The sequence below is a fragment of the Astatotilapia calliptera genome, chromosome 15 (assembly GCF_900246225.1).
Source record: "Astatotilapia calliptera chromosome 15, fAstCal1.2, whole genome shotgun sequence".
NCBI lineage: Eukaryota > Metazoa > Chordata > Actinopteri > Cichliformes > Cichlidae > Astatotilapia > Astatotilapia calliptera.
Genome location: NC_039316.1, coordinates 39,569,319 through 39,585,851, shown reverse-complemented (window position 1 = coordinate 39,585,851; position 16,533 = coordinate 39,569,319). Strand labels below are relative to the sequence as shown.

The window sequence follows — 16,533 nt, the reverse complement described above, 5'->3', positions numbered from 1 at the left end:
CAGTGCCAGTAAAAACCACTGAAGTGAAATTAAGAATGTGTCTCACCAAACACACCCACAACCTTACCATTATATGAACATGCAGACATTGTGGTCCAGTGTTTTAAATTACAACAAAAAACACGTTTTTTTCTTCTGTTTTTTGCCTTTTATGCATTTTGTGTTTTAATAACAAACATAATATCCTCACTAGTCCAGGTTTGTTGTCACCATGGACTTTTCCAAACTACTGCAACAGGTGATGTTTTGGTTTGAGGCTGGTTGATAATACCAACCACATTAGCTTCAATTATCCAGCCCCTCACCTCCCATTTTTACAATGAATTTCTTAATAACTAAACTTCTTCGGGTTCCTTAATGTTGGAAAGTGTATTAAAACAGCTACATGGCCTCTTTTGTAAACAACAGAAGGTACGCAGTGTTAAAGTGTATTGTTTGGCTATTTTATATACTTTGACAAAGTAAGTTCAAAAATGTGTGTGACAAACTCCAATAACATTTAACAAAGCCAGTTTTTGCCTTGTGATCAGAGATGGGCAGTAACGCGTTACAAGTAACGCGTTACTGTAATCTGATTACTTTTTTCAAGTAACGAGTAAAGTAAGGGATTACCTCTGTCAGTGTGCCCCAGGGTGTCTGTGGCTACAATGTAGCTTGCCATCACCAGTGTGTGAATGTGTGTCTGAATGGGTGGATGACTGGATATGTAAAGCGCTTTGGGGTCCTTAGGGACTAGTAAAGCGCTATATAAATACAGGCCATTTACCATATTGCAAAAATGGTAATTAGATTACCGTTACTTTCCCGTAGGAACGCTGCGTTACTGCGTTACTAAAACCGTGATTTTTTTGCGAGAATGTCTCATGACAGTGACGTAAGCGAGTGCGATGTTCGTGACAACAGCTGTGTGCAGATCAACAATGGATCACATATCGATTGTGGGAGAGAGTATGAGCGTGCAGCGTTTAAAGCGTGGAAGTACTGACCTTACTTTGAGTTTGATTCCATAAAAAGTGACAAAAACATTAGTGTCCGTTGTGCGTGGGAAGAAAACTTCTCTTTACAGCGAAAAAACCCCTAAACTTCTGAGCAAGCACTGAGTAGCTACGACGTAATGGGAAACTCAGAGAAACTCGCGGATTCTTCCACTGACCGCAGCACACCTGCACCAGGGTAAACCTCCGCCTACCCCACTCCTGCTTTACAGGTGAAAATAGAGCAACAGGACCGCTGAGTCTTTGACTTCATTTATTTTCTGCTGTGTTTTACTTGCATCTATTTGAAAGACTGAGTGTAAACACAAAAAATATTTTATTTTATGTGCTGGAATGTGCAGAAAATAGGTTTAAATGTTAAACTAATTTCTTCCAGTCAGAGAATGTTGCATATAATTAAATGTTTGCTTAATGCATAAAGTTAAAAGATTAAAACTAATAAAACAAGTTTTAAAAAGAGACTTTTCCATTTGATTACATTTTGTATGATGATTATGTAGAAAAAGTAGAATTGGGCTGAAAGATCTATCGCTTTATCACCTCTTCAGGTTGTAAATCGTGTTTTTAAAAAGTAACTAAGTAACTAAGTAATTAATTACTTTTGAAAATAAGTAATCAGTAAAGTAACGGGATTACTTTTTTGGGGAAGTAATCAGTAATTAGTTACTGATTACTTTTTTCAAGTAACTTGACCAACACTGCTTGTGATACATCTGAAAATATTTTTTATACAAAGATTCTTTTAAAAATCACTCAATTAGTTTAAATCACTCAATAAGTCATCAAATACTGTCAAAGCCCTCAATAATCTTTGTTTTTGAAGATATAATTTTCTAAAATTAATATTATCTTAAGATGGGAAATAAAGATAAAGGATTGGTGTGGCTGCAGTCGCTTTCTGGCTCCGATTTACAGAAGAAATTGTGAAATGATGGTAAAAGTTCCTGTGTTTTTATGAGAAACCAGTGTGTTTGGATGAGATTTTAACTAATGGATATCATCACAAAGCTTCCCCCACTTGATTGCTTACTTTGTTTTCATTACAAGTTTTCTAAAATGTTCTGTTTATGTAAATTAGGTATTATGAAAGGGTGTGAAAGGGTCGATGTGACAAAGGAAAATACAGAGGAGATGTGGTGACCCCTAACAGGCGCAGCACAGGGAATAAAAAGATCCAAATTAGTTATTATCTCCAAAAAATTGCACTAGTTTCCATAAATTTCCAACAGACAATACAGAGTAAAACAGACACATAAATGTTTTCACCAGTTTGAAAGAATGAAATGAAAGAGGAATCTTAAAATTGATCACCGCCTGTAGCATCCTACCACGAGCACTCACACAAAAAGTTGAAACATACTTTCAGGCATTCCTGTAACATCAGCTCAAGCAAAAATAAGAAAAGCAATTTCATCTATGAAACAGACATAACTGTTATTTATCCAAACATCATGGAACAAAATGTCCCAAATATACTCATTCTTTGCATTATTTGAATGGCTTCATGAAACCTGCTATCTGTCTTTACTCCTGTTGTACCAAACAGTAAGGACCATACTGTTTGCCTCAGAGAGCCAATCAAAGTCGAGTGTTTACGTGGTGCGTCAGCTCCTGACCACTGATTTCTGCCCCCTGTTTTCTGTGTGTTTGTGAAATCCTGTGAGATTAGCCATTAAAAAGAAAAAAATTAACAATCAGCCCATTTAAGTCCAGTGCCAAAGGCCACAACATCACAAGCATTATACCCTCTTTAGTCATTCCAGGTGCACCACCATTACCTCCCCCACTACAGCGAAACTAATCCATCTCCCTTCAGGCTACCACACACACACACACACACGAACCGATACACACACACACACACACACACACACACACACACACACACACGAACCGATACACACACACACACACACACACGAACCGATACACACACACACACACACACACACACACACACACGCACCCATACACACACCCATACACACACACACACACACACACACACACACACGAACCGATACACACACACACACACACACACACACACACACACACGAACCGATACACACACACACACACACGCACCCATACACACACCCATACACACACACCCACACACACGCACACACACACACACACACACGCACCCATACACACACCCATACACACACACACACACACGCACCCATAGGGCTTTGGAGTTGACGTCACGCCGCAATGCATTATGGGAGCGCGGCACCATTTTCGGGGTCTACGAATCAAACCAAACACACTGTGTTGGAACGACGACTACAAGAAAGATGCTTAAAAGCAGCTCAAAAGAGAATGAACTGTATAGAGACCGATTTCATTCAGAGGTGAAGCGGCGGTACTTGCAGAAAATAGCCTGCATTGGAAATGTGGACCCGTATGAAATACGGCCGTGGAGTAGAAACCCTGAAGACCAACCGCTACTGACGTAGCCTGACATATTTTCGTACCTTATCTGTGGAGTCAGCGCGTACAAGTCGTCATTCAAGCAAAGGTAAGTCAGCTCGAGTACAGCGAGTGAAATGCGTTTGATTTCCTTGCAAACATTCAGATTAGCATAAATTCATTCATGAGGGGAAATTACAGTGAGAACATGTGGAGGCTGTTAGAGGGATAACAGTGAGTTCAGTGCATTGATGTGACATTCTCCTGAAGGATTGTTATTCTTTATGGTTAAAGAAATTGCACTAATTTATTCATATTTATTATAAATAATGCTAATTAAACATCTTGCTTCCATGTTTGTATCTTGTGTCACTAAAAATACAATTTATTTTAATTTTATATATTGATCAATGACCTGCAGAATCTCCTTATCATATTAAGGGATTCATAATTGTCACTTTATGCTTTCTCCATCTCTAAAGTGATGACATCCTTGCATTACCGGTACATACTTTAGGTTCATTTTCTGCAGGCAGATTTACACTATAACATGCAGCGTTCTATAGATGGACACATAAAGAAATGAAAAATTACATGTATGTGCTAACTTTCTAAACACTTTGTTACATTTATGATAAAGTAGATAAAACACATTTCACCAAGCATTTCACTACATATCGTACTGTGTATGACTGTGTACGTGACAAATAAAATTTGAATTTGAACATTTACGTCAGCCTTGGCTCATAGTTCTTGTCTTTAAATGAACTTTGTCTGTGTGTGTTTCAGGTCCTGCACTCTCAAAGACTGAATGAACCAGCATTGCAGCGATGGGTCACCGTGAGCATCACAGGGAAGGTTGAAGCCGCCCACTGCACCTGTATGGCCGGAGTCGCAGAGACCTGCAGCCATGTCGCTGCTCTTCTGTTTAATGTAGAAGCAACAGTGTTTATCTGTGGCACAAGGACTGTTACAGATGAACCTGCATACTGGGTTTTGCTGGGTAATATTACCAAGATACAGCCAGAGGTTGGCCATAAGATAGACTTCTCCTCTTCAGCTGCCCAAAAAAAGGCTCTTGATCAAAACCTAAACAGCCCATCTGTAGTGACAGGTAAAAGGAGCGGTCCTCAAAACAGAAAAATCCCACCTGCTACTGTGGAGGAGTTGTCACTGCTATTGGATACTTTGCTGGAACACAGTAAAGCTGTGGGTTGTGGGAATGACCCATAATGTTTTATCTAGGGGTCTAGATTTATGCCTGTAGTGCACTGCTGTGTAAATAATTTGCATTTACTGAATATGTACTGACTGAGTCCCACTGTTCAAAAGTTGAATAAAGAAACAAACTAATTTTTGCCTCTTTTTTTTTTTATTGAAACCACCTTATAGAACATCACATCAGTTACAATGATGATGTCATTTATAGTTTACAAATGACAAAATGTTTACACAAAATCATGAGTGTTTACATGACATCACCCACTACTAACATTATTTACTGTATCTTTTGAAAAAAATACAGCTATTTATACAGCACAAGACTTAAGAACATTTAACAGGAGCAGGTTTCATTTTCCCTGGTTTTATTATCACACTGTTCACCAAAACGCAGCAAACCTTCACCATCTTATCCAGGAGGGTCACCTCTTCACCCTCACATGGAAGAAGTAATCTGATTGGCATGGTGGTCTGTTTGCAGCAGGTCCCTTGTGTAGCGCTGGAACCCAGTCACGATGTTTCATCCATTTCATAGGCTGGTTTGCTGCAATAATGCCAAATAATTAGCATCTCTATAGATAGAAGGTAGTTCTGCAAAATCACTCAGTAGGATGTTTGTTCTAATTTGCTATGACCTCAGAGCGCATAGAAAATAAAACTAATAGGCTATAAAGAGTGATATGAACATATTTAGAACTTACCGGAATGAAAATGTCTGGAGCACCAACAGATATTTGGAGATGGAAGAGAACTGCACGTCAGCTCGTCTCACAGCTGCTATCCAGGCTGGACGCCTTCGTTTGGTAACATCAATACACGAGCTGCCTCATGTTGCTTCCAGGTTGGGGAAGAATGAAAAGATAAACCATTTTCAACCTTATTCTCTTGCCGGTCGTGTGATCGAACATTGCAGCCGACCACACAGCAAATACGAACCATGGCTGGTGTGTGTGACTTCGCTCCCTTTTCACTTGCGCTAGACCCCCAAAATGGCGGATCGGGCCAAAATCCTTTCCACGCCCACCCCCCGTGACATCACGCTCCAAAGCCCTATACACACACCCATACACACACACACACACACGAACGATACACACACACACACACACACACACACACACACACACACGCACCCATACACACACACGCACCCATACACACACCCATACACACACACACGCACACACACACGCACCCATACACACACCCATACACACACCCATACACACACACACACACACGCACCCATACACACACACGCACCCATACACACACCCATACACACACACACACACACACACACACACACACACACACACACACACACACCCACACACACACACACACACACACACACACACACCCACACACACACACACACACACACACACACACACACACGCACCCATACACACACACACACACACACGCACCCATACACACACACACACACACCCATACACACACACACACACACGCACCCATACACACACACACACACGCACCCATACACACACACACACACACGCACCCATACACACACACACACACACACACACACCCACACACACACACACACACACACACCCATACACACACACACACACACACGCACCCATACACACACACACACACACACACACACCCATACACACCAAATCAGCTGCAGACTGGTTTAATTAATGTATGTCCCCTCCACTGCCCTAAAGGACAGAGACGGTATCACTGTGACACGTCCTGTGAGGCCTGTCACTGGGAAGTGTATGCACCTGCTATGTGTGTGTGTGTGTGTATGGCTGTGTGTGGCTGTGTGTGTGAGTGTGTGTGTTGTGAGAGAGACATACTAATTTTGAAGACAAATGCAGAAGCTTTGATGCGATTACAGTGGGTAGTGAAGAAAATGAATGTACTGATGGCAACAGAAACAGGATTTTATCTGAAGTCGTTTCCTGTTAATAACATCTGAGGATGTGTTTTTTATGCCTTAATGACTGAAGCCGTTTAGGAAACCATCACCATTTTCACGAAGCTTTTATGATAATAGTTCCTGCATTTTAATTTATATAAATGTCCATTTTGTTGCTCTCAGTCACTGAAGTAATAATGCTCTGCAGGACAGAACTGTTCAGTGATTTAAAGAATAGGTGTGGTGATGTGATCAACAAAATATCATGCAATCTGAAATAAAAACCCACAAAACAATATTACAAATATTTATCATGCAGAATGTATTGAACAGGCTTTCCTGGTCTTTACCCAGCAATGATTGTACTCACTCAAAGCCATGTTTGAGAAGAATTACAGAGGCTAGCAGAAGAAAGACAATGCACAATAAATCAGGCAAAGTAGTAACACTGACATACTAGTATGCTGTCAAAATATCTATAAAATATAAGAGCATCATGCAAAGTAAACACTCTGTCACGGGACCGAGAGGTCAGCACCAAAACTGGACTCAGGTGCAGAAACCCAGGGCAGAGACAGAGTGCTTTTAAAAAATGTTTATTAGTTAGACTGGACTTGAAAACGTGGACAAAAGAATCCGGGGTGAGCTGAGCGGTGTGGAAAAGCTGACCTGGGTGCAGGAGGGGAGGCAGGTGGAGCACAGAGTGAAGCAGAGGTCTAAGACAAGGTGAGTCCAGGAACTGTAGCACAAGAAAGTGAGGTTAGTAAGTGAGGTTAGTAAGGTAAATCACAAAGAGAGCTTGAAACATGAGAGTCAGCTACCAACTGGGTCGATGACTAACTGGTGGTGAATGAGCATCAGCGTGAGACTTAAATCCCTCTGCCTTGATTGCCTGCAATCAGCTCCAGGTGTGAGGAGCTGGAGGAGGAGGTGGCCCTGCCCAGGGGCGAGTGTGAGTGAGTGCTTACTCCTGTTTACCCTCAGTGGCTCAAAACTGCAACTTCTGTGGCTGGGTCAGTCCACTGAAGAAGTTGTGGCTCAGAGAGGCACAAAAGGCTTGACCACAGCTGTGTCTACAGTTGGAGCAGTGTTCATCACTGACCAGTATGATGTGAAAAAGAAATATCAGGCCTTCAAGTCTTTAGAAGTAAAGCATGTTTGTTTATCTCCTACTGTCTCAGATTTTCTCTTGCCCTACTTTCATTTGTCTGTGGTTTTAGCCTTAATAATCTGTCTTTTTAAAAATGTCATCTGTATTTTATCAAAGTCAAAGTCAAAGTCAACTTTATTTGTCAATTCTGCCACATGTACAGGACATACAGAGAATAGAAATTTCGTTACTCTCAAACCCTAGATGAAATAGCAAATGAACATTTAAATATAAGAGAGTGATTAAAAAATGCAAATAAAATAATTAAAAAGTAAAAATTTAAATAAATAAATACAATACAAATTAACAAGAAAGCTATGCAATATACAATATTCAGGTAAGGGTAAATGACATTGAGTGTAAACCAGGCAGAGTAGTGCAAATAGGCAAATGTCCTAATGTCCTAATTCCTGCCAAATCCTCTTTGTGACTGCACTGAAAAGTTAGGAGAAGAAAGAGGAAGCACTCTTCTTTTCCTTCCTACTGTTGCCAAAGCGCTTGTTCACAGGGGCTCATCTGACTGTTGGTGTTATTTGGGGGCATTTTTTGACCAAGTATGTTTGCACATATAAAGGAATTTGACTTTTCTCTCAGTGTACACAACAGAGCAGACAACAGAGAATACTGACAACATGGCATCGACATGACACACACAGCATGGAACACACAATAACAATGTGTATAGCATGAAACCGATACCACAGATGTGAATGAAATTCATGTTTTATCAATTCATTTATCAATCTCCAGCACTCAGCTTGCTGTGAAAAGCCAAAATATTCCCTAGAATGCATCAGATTGTAATTAAATAATAGAGATCAAACTAGTAATTTCAACCATCAAGTTTAAAATCTAAAAAAATATTACACTGACAACACCGTTACTGAAAAAGTAGCAAAATACTGAATCAAAAAGCATCAAGATGCAGCACATGAAGGTAACATCATCTTTCATGCTGTGCCTTTTGCTTTGTCTTTGTCTCTGCAGGTTTAAAGTGAAGTTTTGCACCTGATTGCCACGAGTAGTGTGTGCGTTGACTGTAGCACCTTTACTCTTGCCACACTTTATCAGCATCACCAAACACGGCTCATAGTCTGTAACTGAACGAACCAGCTAGAAGCCAGAAGGCTGGCTTACATGTAGAAAAAACACATTTATCATGTAAATACTAGGGGTGCAACGATACACAAAATTCACGGTTCGGTTCAGTTCGATACTTTGGTGTCACGGTTCGATAGTTTTTCGATACAAAAAATGTTCATGCTTTTTTAATTTGTCATTTATTAAAATTATAAAAATATATTTTAACTCAAAAGTACAGTTTTTAAATTTAATATTGCTGAAACAACAAAATAATAAATCTATCTGATGGAGGAATCCCTCATCTTTGGAAAAGAGAGTTTATTACAGAGAAATGGCTCTTTCAAAATAAAAGCTATACTATCCACTTCTTCTGGGCTATATTCTCAGCAGCATATTAAACATATCAGGTCCCCATAAGGAGAATCCTGTGCTAACGGCTGTCTAAATGACTCGGCTAAAGTTTGTAGCATGCGTGCTTGTTGTTTTTGTCTGCTTCCACTTGTCTTTGCACGAGGATGATGTCGGTGTAAATGTGCAGTCATATTCGTTGTGTTCCCACTAGTGCTGTCAGCGTTAATCTCGTTGAAATGACCTTAACGCCACAACACGGCAAATCTCCGTTGAGCTACCGCGGATCGCCCCGTGCATGGGGCTGGACGGCCAACACGTTAACGAGCTAACTGCGCTAACACACTAGCTCCCACCCATGTAATTGAGCACTGCGTGGCACATCCAACATACTGTTTTACTTTAGTCCATGACGCGCTTACCTTCAGGGTCATACGTCACATGAAGACCAAAATAGTTCCAAACGCCAAATCTGAATGAGGGTGGGGGAGGTTCAATTTGCCATGTTGCAAGGAGAGCTTAACTTCTGTCTCGCTAGCTTGCGCTGCGCTCAGTGAATCTGCGTTCGACTACTCCGCCTAGGCTGCACTGTCGAGCGCAGATCCACTGAGCGCTCAACACAGACAGCATCGTCAGAAGGAAAGTTGATAAAATAAATTTAAAATTTTGTATTGTTCGATACATATGCGTACTGAACCGAAAGCACTGTATCGAACGGTTCAATATCGATACGAGTATCGTTGCACCCCTAGTAAATAGTATTACCTATAAGTGGTATCGACGATACTGATCCGATACCGATACTTTGTACAAAACTTAATGCTTCATTGTATTTCGTTATACCATATATAATTGTATTGTGTAATTGTAATAATAATACAATAATATAGCTTCATAATGATTACAGGACATCAGACTACTTGTTCTTATCACTTAATAATGCAGAATTATCATATAGAAATAAAAGACCTGAAGTTGTGGCTATTTGAACAGCTTGCCTGCAGCACTAAAGGACTCCCTGAGACGTCTGTCTCGCCCTAGCAGCACCTGCACAGTATAATTCACTGAGTAAATTTTACTCAAATTGAAAAAAATTTTACTCTAAAAAAGACAGTATTTGGTCCCAGTCTAAATGGAGTAAAGTTTACTCTTACGGTAGAGTTAAACTTTCAGAGTTAAATCTACTCTATTCAGTGCAAATATTTTAATACACATGATGATAATTTACTCAGTTTAGTATAAAATAAAAACAACTCCACCCTAATTTTACTCTGAGTAGAACAGAATTTTACTCTACATAGTATTTTATTCTAAATAGAGCAGAATTTTACTCAGAATTGAATTCTAATTTATTTCAAATAGAACAACATTTTCACTCCAAATAGAATTTAAATTTTACATACAACTAAATTTTACTCTAAATAGAATTAAAAGAAGAAAAATATATGACTTTATTTCGCCCTCTATGTATTATCATTCACTGCAAGGTACAATAAATAAATCAGAAATTATTTATATTTTAACAGCCACCTTTATTGTTCACAGGAAACAGTATGGTACAATATAAAAACTGGAATCACTGTCACTGTATGACACCTGTAAATCAAATGTTTTACAACAGAAAAGCTCTTCAACACAAATTACATGAGGTCCATCTCTTGTACACAAAACTTGAACCCAGAAAATGTGCCATAAACTTGAGCACAACCAAACTGGCCACATTTAAGATGAAGAGTCTTACCAGAACAGAGTCCATGGATCACTTTGAAATGCTTTATCAAGGAATTAGCATTTGTCTGGGACCTCTTGCAAATGAAACAAAACATTCCAGCTCAACACTTTTAGTAGAAAAAAAAAAATTCAACGCAGCATCCGAGCCCTCAACTCTGCAACCCTAGGATTCACTTTGGTTGTATCAACATCTATCTCGTAAATGGTGGTCTGCAGGAAGTTGTACATATTGACCAGATCGTGGTCATATGACGTACCAAAGACAAAGTGAGCTTTGAAAAGCTCATCAAAACAAGCAAGAGAGCCTGGTGACTTACAAGGTACTGCATGTTTGTCTATCACAATGAAGTACTTGTGAATCACATTCCTCTGAGTGCCCACTGCAAGAAGGTATGGTTGAAGGCTCTCCGTGATGCCATCGAGATGCCCCTGGATGCTAGTTCCCGTCTGTGACACAAAGACAGATAAACGTTCCAACATGATAAGACTTCGATTAAAAAACAAGAAGCTGACAGAATTAAGGACAGATACAAAACAGACAAAACTAGTTCAATTTTAACTACTAGCTTGTCAAAACTAGTATCTGTTATCTGTATATCTACAAAAATCTATATGCAGATATAATCTATATAAATATGTTAATTACCATGACAGTTAATTTGTTGAAATTGTAGCATTTCTATTTACAATGAACTTAAAGTTTGGAATGACTTGTTGTTTGTGTACTTTACTCAAGTGATAAAAGAAATGTGTGATGTTGCAAATACAGCCTACATATGGTTGTGGAAGACATAAAGGCTGCTTGACTGAGCTGTATACGTCTCTTGGTAATGACTAAATTCATAGTTGTATTTAAACATACACCTTTTAGTTCGTCTGAAATATTGTTATCAATGTAAATATAACTAGTTATGTTTCCTTTACTGTAACTTTACCTTGACAAACTTGACAAGATGGTCACAGGCTTGTCTGGCTGAGAGCTTTCCTGGTCTCTTGCGGCCATGAGGTGATGGTGGTAACAGGTGTACAAGGATCAAAATGGATGACATGTCACTGTCCCATCCTGGAAACATAAGTAAATTGGAAACAATAATTAGCTGCCAAAACACGTTATCTGCAACTGTGTTAACACTTACATTCTAAAGTTTTGAAAAAAAAAATAAAATGCGACAGCAGGTGACGGTGTTACACTTTCAAATGCTCCAATTAAAACATAACAATAAAATTCCATTTATTTTATCTCACCATTTTCCACTTCTATTGTGCATTCAGCATTTTGCACAAAGTACTGAAGGTCATCTGATTGCGTGAGACCACGGCTTTGTTTGAGGACTTTCTGCTTGTAGATAGTGGGCCACTTCTCCAGGAACTTCACAGAGGTGGCTTCATCGAACATCAAAGTAAAATCTTGTTCAATCTGCAGAAGAGATGAAATTATCAAACAACTTTTATGCTCACTTTTTTCTCAGATGCACCTCAACTTATAAATGTAACAGTGAGGGAAGTTGAAGGTAAGATAAACATACTAATCCTCCTATATCCAGGAATCTTGGGAAGTCCAAAAAGATATCAGATGACTTCACTGGATCATGAATCATCTTTTGGCGATAGTTGAAGGTCTGCTTCATCTTCATCATAACAATTCCTTCATCAGCTGTATGTTTCATCAGTGCAGTAGCCTCAGAACACAAGCTGTCTGTCATTAGGCAGTTGTCTTCTCTGAAACAGTCTCTATCAGATGTTGGGCCCCCTAACAGTGGATATGAATAAGACAAAAAAGTGACACCGTGTCCTACAAGGCTTGAGAACTCAGCTAGAATTTTCATGCATGCAGTTTAGTCTCCAGATGAGTGAGACTTGAATTATAACTACTAACAATATCACATACCCATTTGCGTTTTTGACATTCTGGGAGTCTTGTTTTGTCCATTAGAAGCTTCCTTTAGGATAAACTTCAATCTCCAAGCCAGATACCCACTCCCATCTTCTGCATTGTAAAAATGCTCCTAAAATTAAATGAAATATTTTAATTAACATGTTAAAATATATTTACACTTTCAATCTGAAAATTGCAGCAATTGAGCTCCCTTGCTCGGGACTGGAGCGCTGAACTCTAAAGGGATTTAAATAATGAGAGTTAAGAAAAGGCAGCACAGAGGAAAGTCCTGCGAAAAGAAAAACATCTTCAGCTTTACTCAATCCAGAGCCAAACTGTAAAGTAAATTCTACATATATTTCATGCCTGAAAAATGTCTTACATTCACGAGTGAAAAGTAAATTGTTTGAACTTATTCTTTTTTGTACTTACATAGCCCAGCCTGCTCCTAGGATCAGCCAGGTATGGGAACAACGTGATGATACCCTTTGCATATTTCTCTTTGACACGTCTTGAAGGACTTGTCCTACACAGACAAACACAAAGTTGAAAGTCTAAATACCACCTCTAAGAAAATAAATGAATGAATAAATGACAGCAGGGCAGGGATAGCTCAGTAGGTAGAGTGGTGGCCCCATGATCGGAAGGTCGGGGGTTCGACTCCACTGAACGGCTACCGTGAGGTACCCCTGAGCAAGGTACCGTCCCTACACACTGCTCCCCGGGCGCTGCACTGGCGGCTGCCCACTGCTTCACTGGGTGAATGGGTTAAATGCAGAGGAACTATTTCTCTATGGGGACTAACACGCACACTTAAAATGATAAATGAATTTATCATATATATACTTATGAAATAACTATGTCAGCATACCCATGTTCACTTGTCATATGTGCAACTAATATCTTGACCATGTCACGCCGTCTGCTATCCGTTAGGCTTTTTGTCCGGGCATACTCATTGATGATCCTCTCTCCTCCTGGTTTGTTCTTTAGAACATCTTCAACCATCTAAGTTACAGTAAAATAGAGCGATATAATAATATATAATCAATATATCATAAATATTTTTCTTGTGATACTAAAAAAGCTTTCAGGTTCGTTCTAGTTCAAATCAAAGGTCTATAGTCACGAATACATGTTATTTTTTTTAAAGTATGTTTTAGTATAGAATTGAGGTTCATTAGATATTCATGATCACTGTGCTTCAAAGCCACCTAAAGTTCTGTTAAAAAGCACAAATAATTACCCTTAAATTTGTCTGTCTCTCAAGCACACTAACTTTTTATGTTGCCGATCTGGTCTACAATTTGCAGACCTGTGCTGAAGGAAAGACAGCAGAATCTTGTGCTTTTATGACAGTGATAATAATACATATAATATATTCAAATTTGTGTCAACTTTCTGAAAGGGTATACAGCAAACTACATAGCTTACTCGGGCAAGAGAAGTGTCGTCAGCTCTCCGTCTTGTTGTAGGACTGTGTTCCAATAATATGGTGTCATCAGAGTCCACTTCAATTTCTCCACTGGAACTGGTAAAGGAGGTGCTTGCAGAAGAATCTATCAAATCATAAAAATTATAGAGGTCACTTTTGTGCTGCCCCTGACTGCAACAATGAGGTTCATGAAGCTGGGTTTGTAAAGTGCTTTATGAGTGAGCAGTGTAGAAGATTTTTAGTTGTAGTGCCTTGATGTTCCTGTTTTAGCCAATGAGTGACAGAATCGATAACATAAACTAATTTAAGTTTATTAGTCACAACCAACCACATGACATCACATTCCATAACAAACAGAAAATCTTTTTAAATGTTTAGCAGTTATTTCTTTAGTCCAGCTTCAGAAATAGTTAAATCCATGTCAGTTTTTGAGAGCAGGGCTCCATGATGTAAATTAGCCTTTATATGTTTAGTGTTTCATGTCTTCTTGCCTTCTTGTTTAAGTTTGTATGATGGTTAGTGTTATTTACACAATCATAAACATTGTAGTACCCAGCAAAATATAGGATTATTTGAAAACAATTCAGTAAATTTATTAGCTTGCCTTACACAGAACATGTTCTACTAGCCAGGACTTAAAGCATGAATGACACAGTGGCTCAGTGATTGAGTGATTCTAGTGACATTTACCTTTCTGCAGATGTTAGATTTTTCTTTGCTTAAGTTAAAATGCTGTTACCAAGCTGATGGGACATTAAACTGTTAAAAATTCCATCAGGGATAGAAACTCATCATTATTCCATTCCCGTGGGATCCTGAAAAAAGTTTGGCCAATCTTAATATTTGGACCAAGTAATTTGATAGGACAACTGACTGTGTTACGTAACTGCTCACACCCTCTCAACTTGCAACCAGGAAATAAACTGGACTGTGGTTTCTCTCCCCACTACCCGGTCAATTAAAAGTTTAAAAATGACGATGATGATGACATTCCAAGATACTTACCATCTGGATTTGGACCTTGTGCTTGACAAATCTCTAGCACACCAAGGTTTTGTTTTTTCATAAGGAAATCAAAAACATCCTCATCAACTTCAGTCTTTGAGTCATCAAAAACTTTGAAGTCCAAGTTTGGAATGTTGAACTTCTTGGCAACTGTGAACATTATAAAATTGCATTATACATTTGAAATTAATACCAGAACAAGGCAAAAAAAAAAGTGAAATTACATAAACTGAACCAGAAAAAAAGCCTAAACATTTGGTATAGCAGCTATTATAGCACCATCCCCAAAGCTTGACTGATTCACACAAGCTATGAAACACACTGGAAACTTTGATTTTTTTACTCACCACATTCCAAAAACGATGTGTAGGTCAGTTGGCCCTCAAAACAGATGTACTTTTGTTGTTCTCTATACTTTACACGCACAGCTTGCATCCTTCATGATATGAAAAGGATATTGTTAAATAATCAGATTTATTACAAATACTTGCAAAATTGAACAAAACACACACATATATTCCTTGTATGTCTTACAATCTCACGATGCTCTGTTCTGATGAAAAAGCATGTAAAAAAAAAACACATAAGTAATAGAAAGCTCTACATTGCAGCAATAGGAAGTTTGTATAATGCTAATCTAATACACTAGGGGCTACAGACTGCAACCATGCACACAATTCAATTCTGAGTAAAAAACATGTGCTCACCTACCATTTTGGATAAAACATTGGTGCACAGGATTTGTTAAAAACACACTTCCCTGGTCAATTATACTACCTAAAAACAGCTATTCAGCAATGCTAAATTAAGTTTATTGAAATATAGCTGTCTGAGTGGTCGAACAACATTAATTTTGTTGGAAGCTAACATTAGCATAAACCTTGGCAATTATGTAGCATGTAAGACCCACAAACTCAGAAGCTGTAATATAATACATGCATTACCCTTCACATAAACAAAAACTCCACATTTTATTCTATATAAAATCATTATTTAGCACTTTGCTCACTTACCTGGCTTATGCTGACAGTCGCCTCCGTTCCACTGCGGGATAAGAAAATGGCGGCAGAAACGAAACTTAAGAAGCGAAAATGGGCGTGGTCTTTCTATATTACTCTGATAGAATTTCCTCTGTTTTTTGGCTCCAACTCTAGCGGCCAATTGAAGTGATTAGGTTCCAAAACGTGCAATAACTACTCTTTTAGATGAAAATGATGTTGACCCTGGAAAAATCACTCTCTCCGTTTTCCTGTGTGTCCTTCTCCTCCTCTTCAGTTTGCCTCAACATAAGCTCGTCATATTCTGTGATATGATTTACTCTGAGATGTTTGACGAGGTTAGTGATGTTGCCACAACACCGTACTT

At 38.9% G+C, this 16,533-nt stretch overlaps 1 protein-coding gene across 1 annotated transcript; it reads right to left on the bottom strand.

The window, feature by feature from the left end:
• Positions 1 to 10,652: 10,652 nt before the first annotated feature.
• On the bottom strand, positions 10,653 to 15,712 carry LOC113006994 (uncharacterized). Its single transcript, XM_026143284.1, has 11 exons — positions 15,703 to 15,712; positions 15,516 to 15,604; positions 15,169 to 15,318; positions 14,163 to 14,287; positions 13,600 to 13,736; positions 13,161 to 13,254; positions 12,741 to 12,858; positions 12,379 to 12,602; positions 12,098 to 12,269; positions 11,788 to 11,915; positions 10,653 to 11,299 (listed from the first exon to the last, which is right to left on the bottom strand). The coding sequence occupies exons 2-11, from the start codon at positions 15,601 to 15,603 to the stop codon at positions 10,982 to 10,984; spliced, it is 1,554 nt and encodes a 517-aa protein (XP_025999069.1). The 5' UTR covers position 15,604; positions 15,703 to 15,712; the 3' UTR covers positions 10,653 to 10,981.
• Between the last annotated feature and the right edge of the window lie 821 nt (positions 15,713 to 16,533).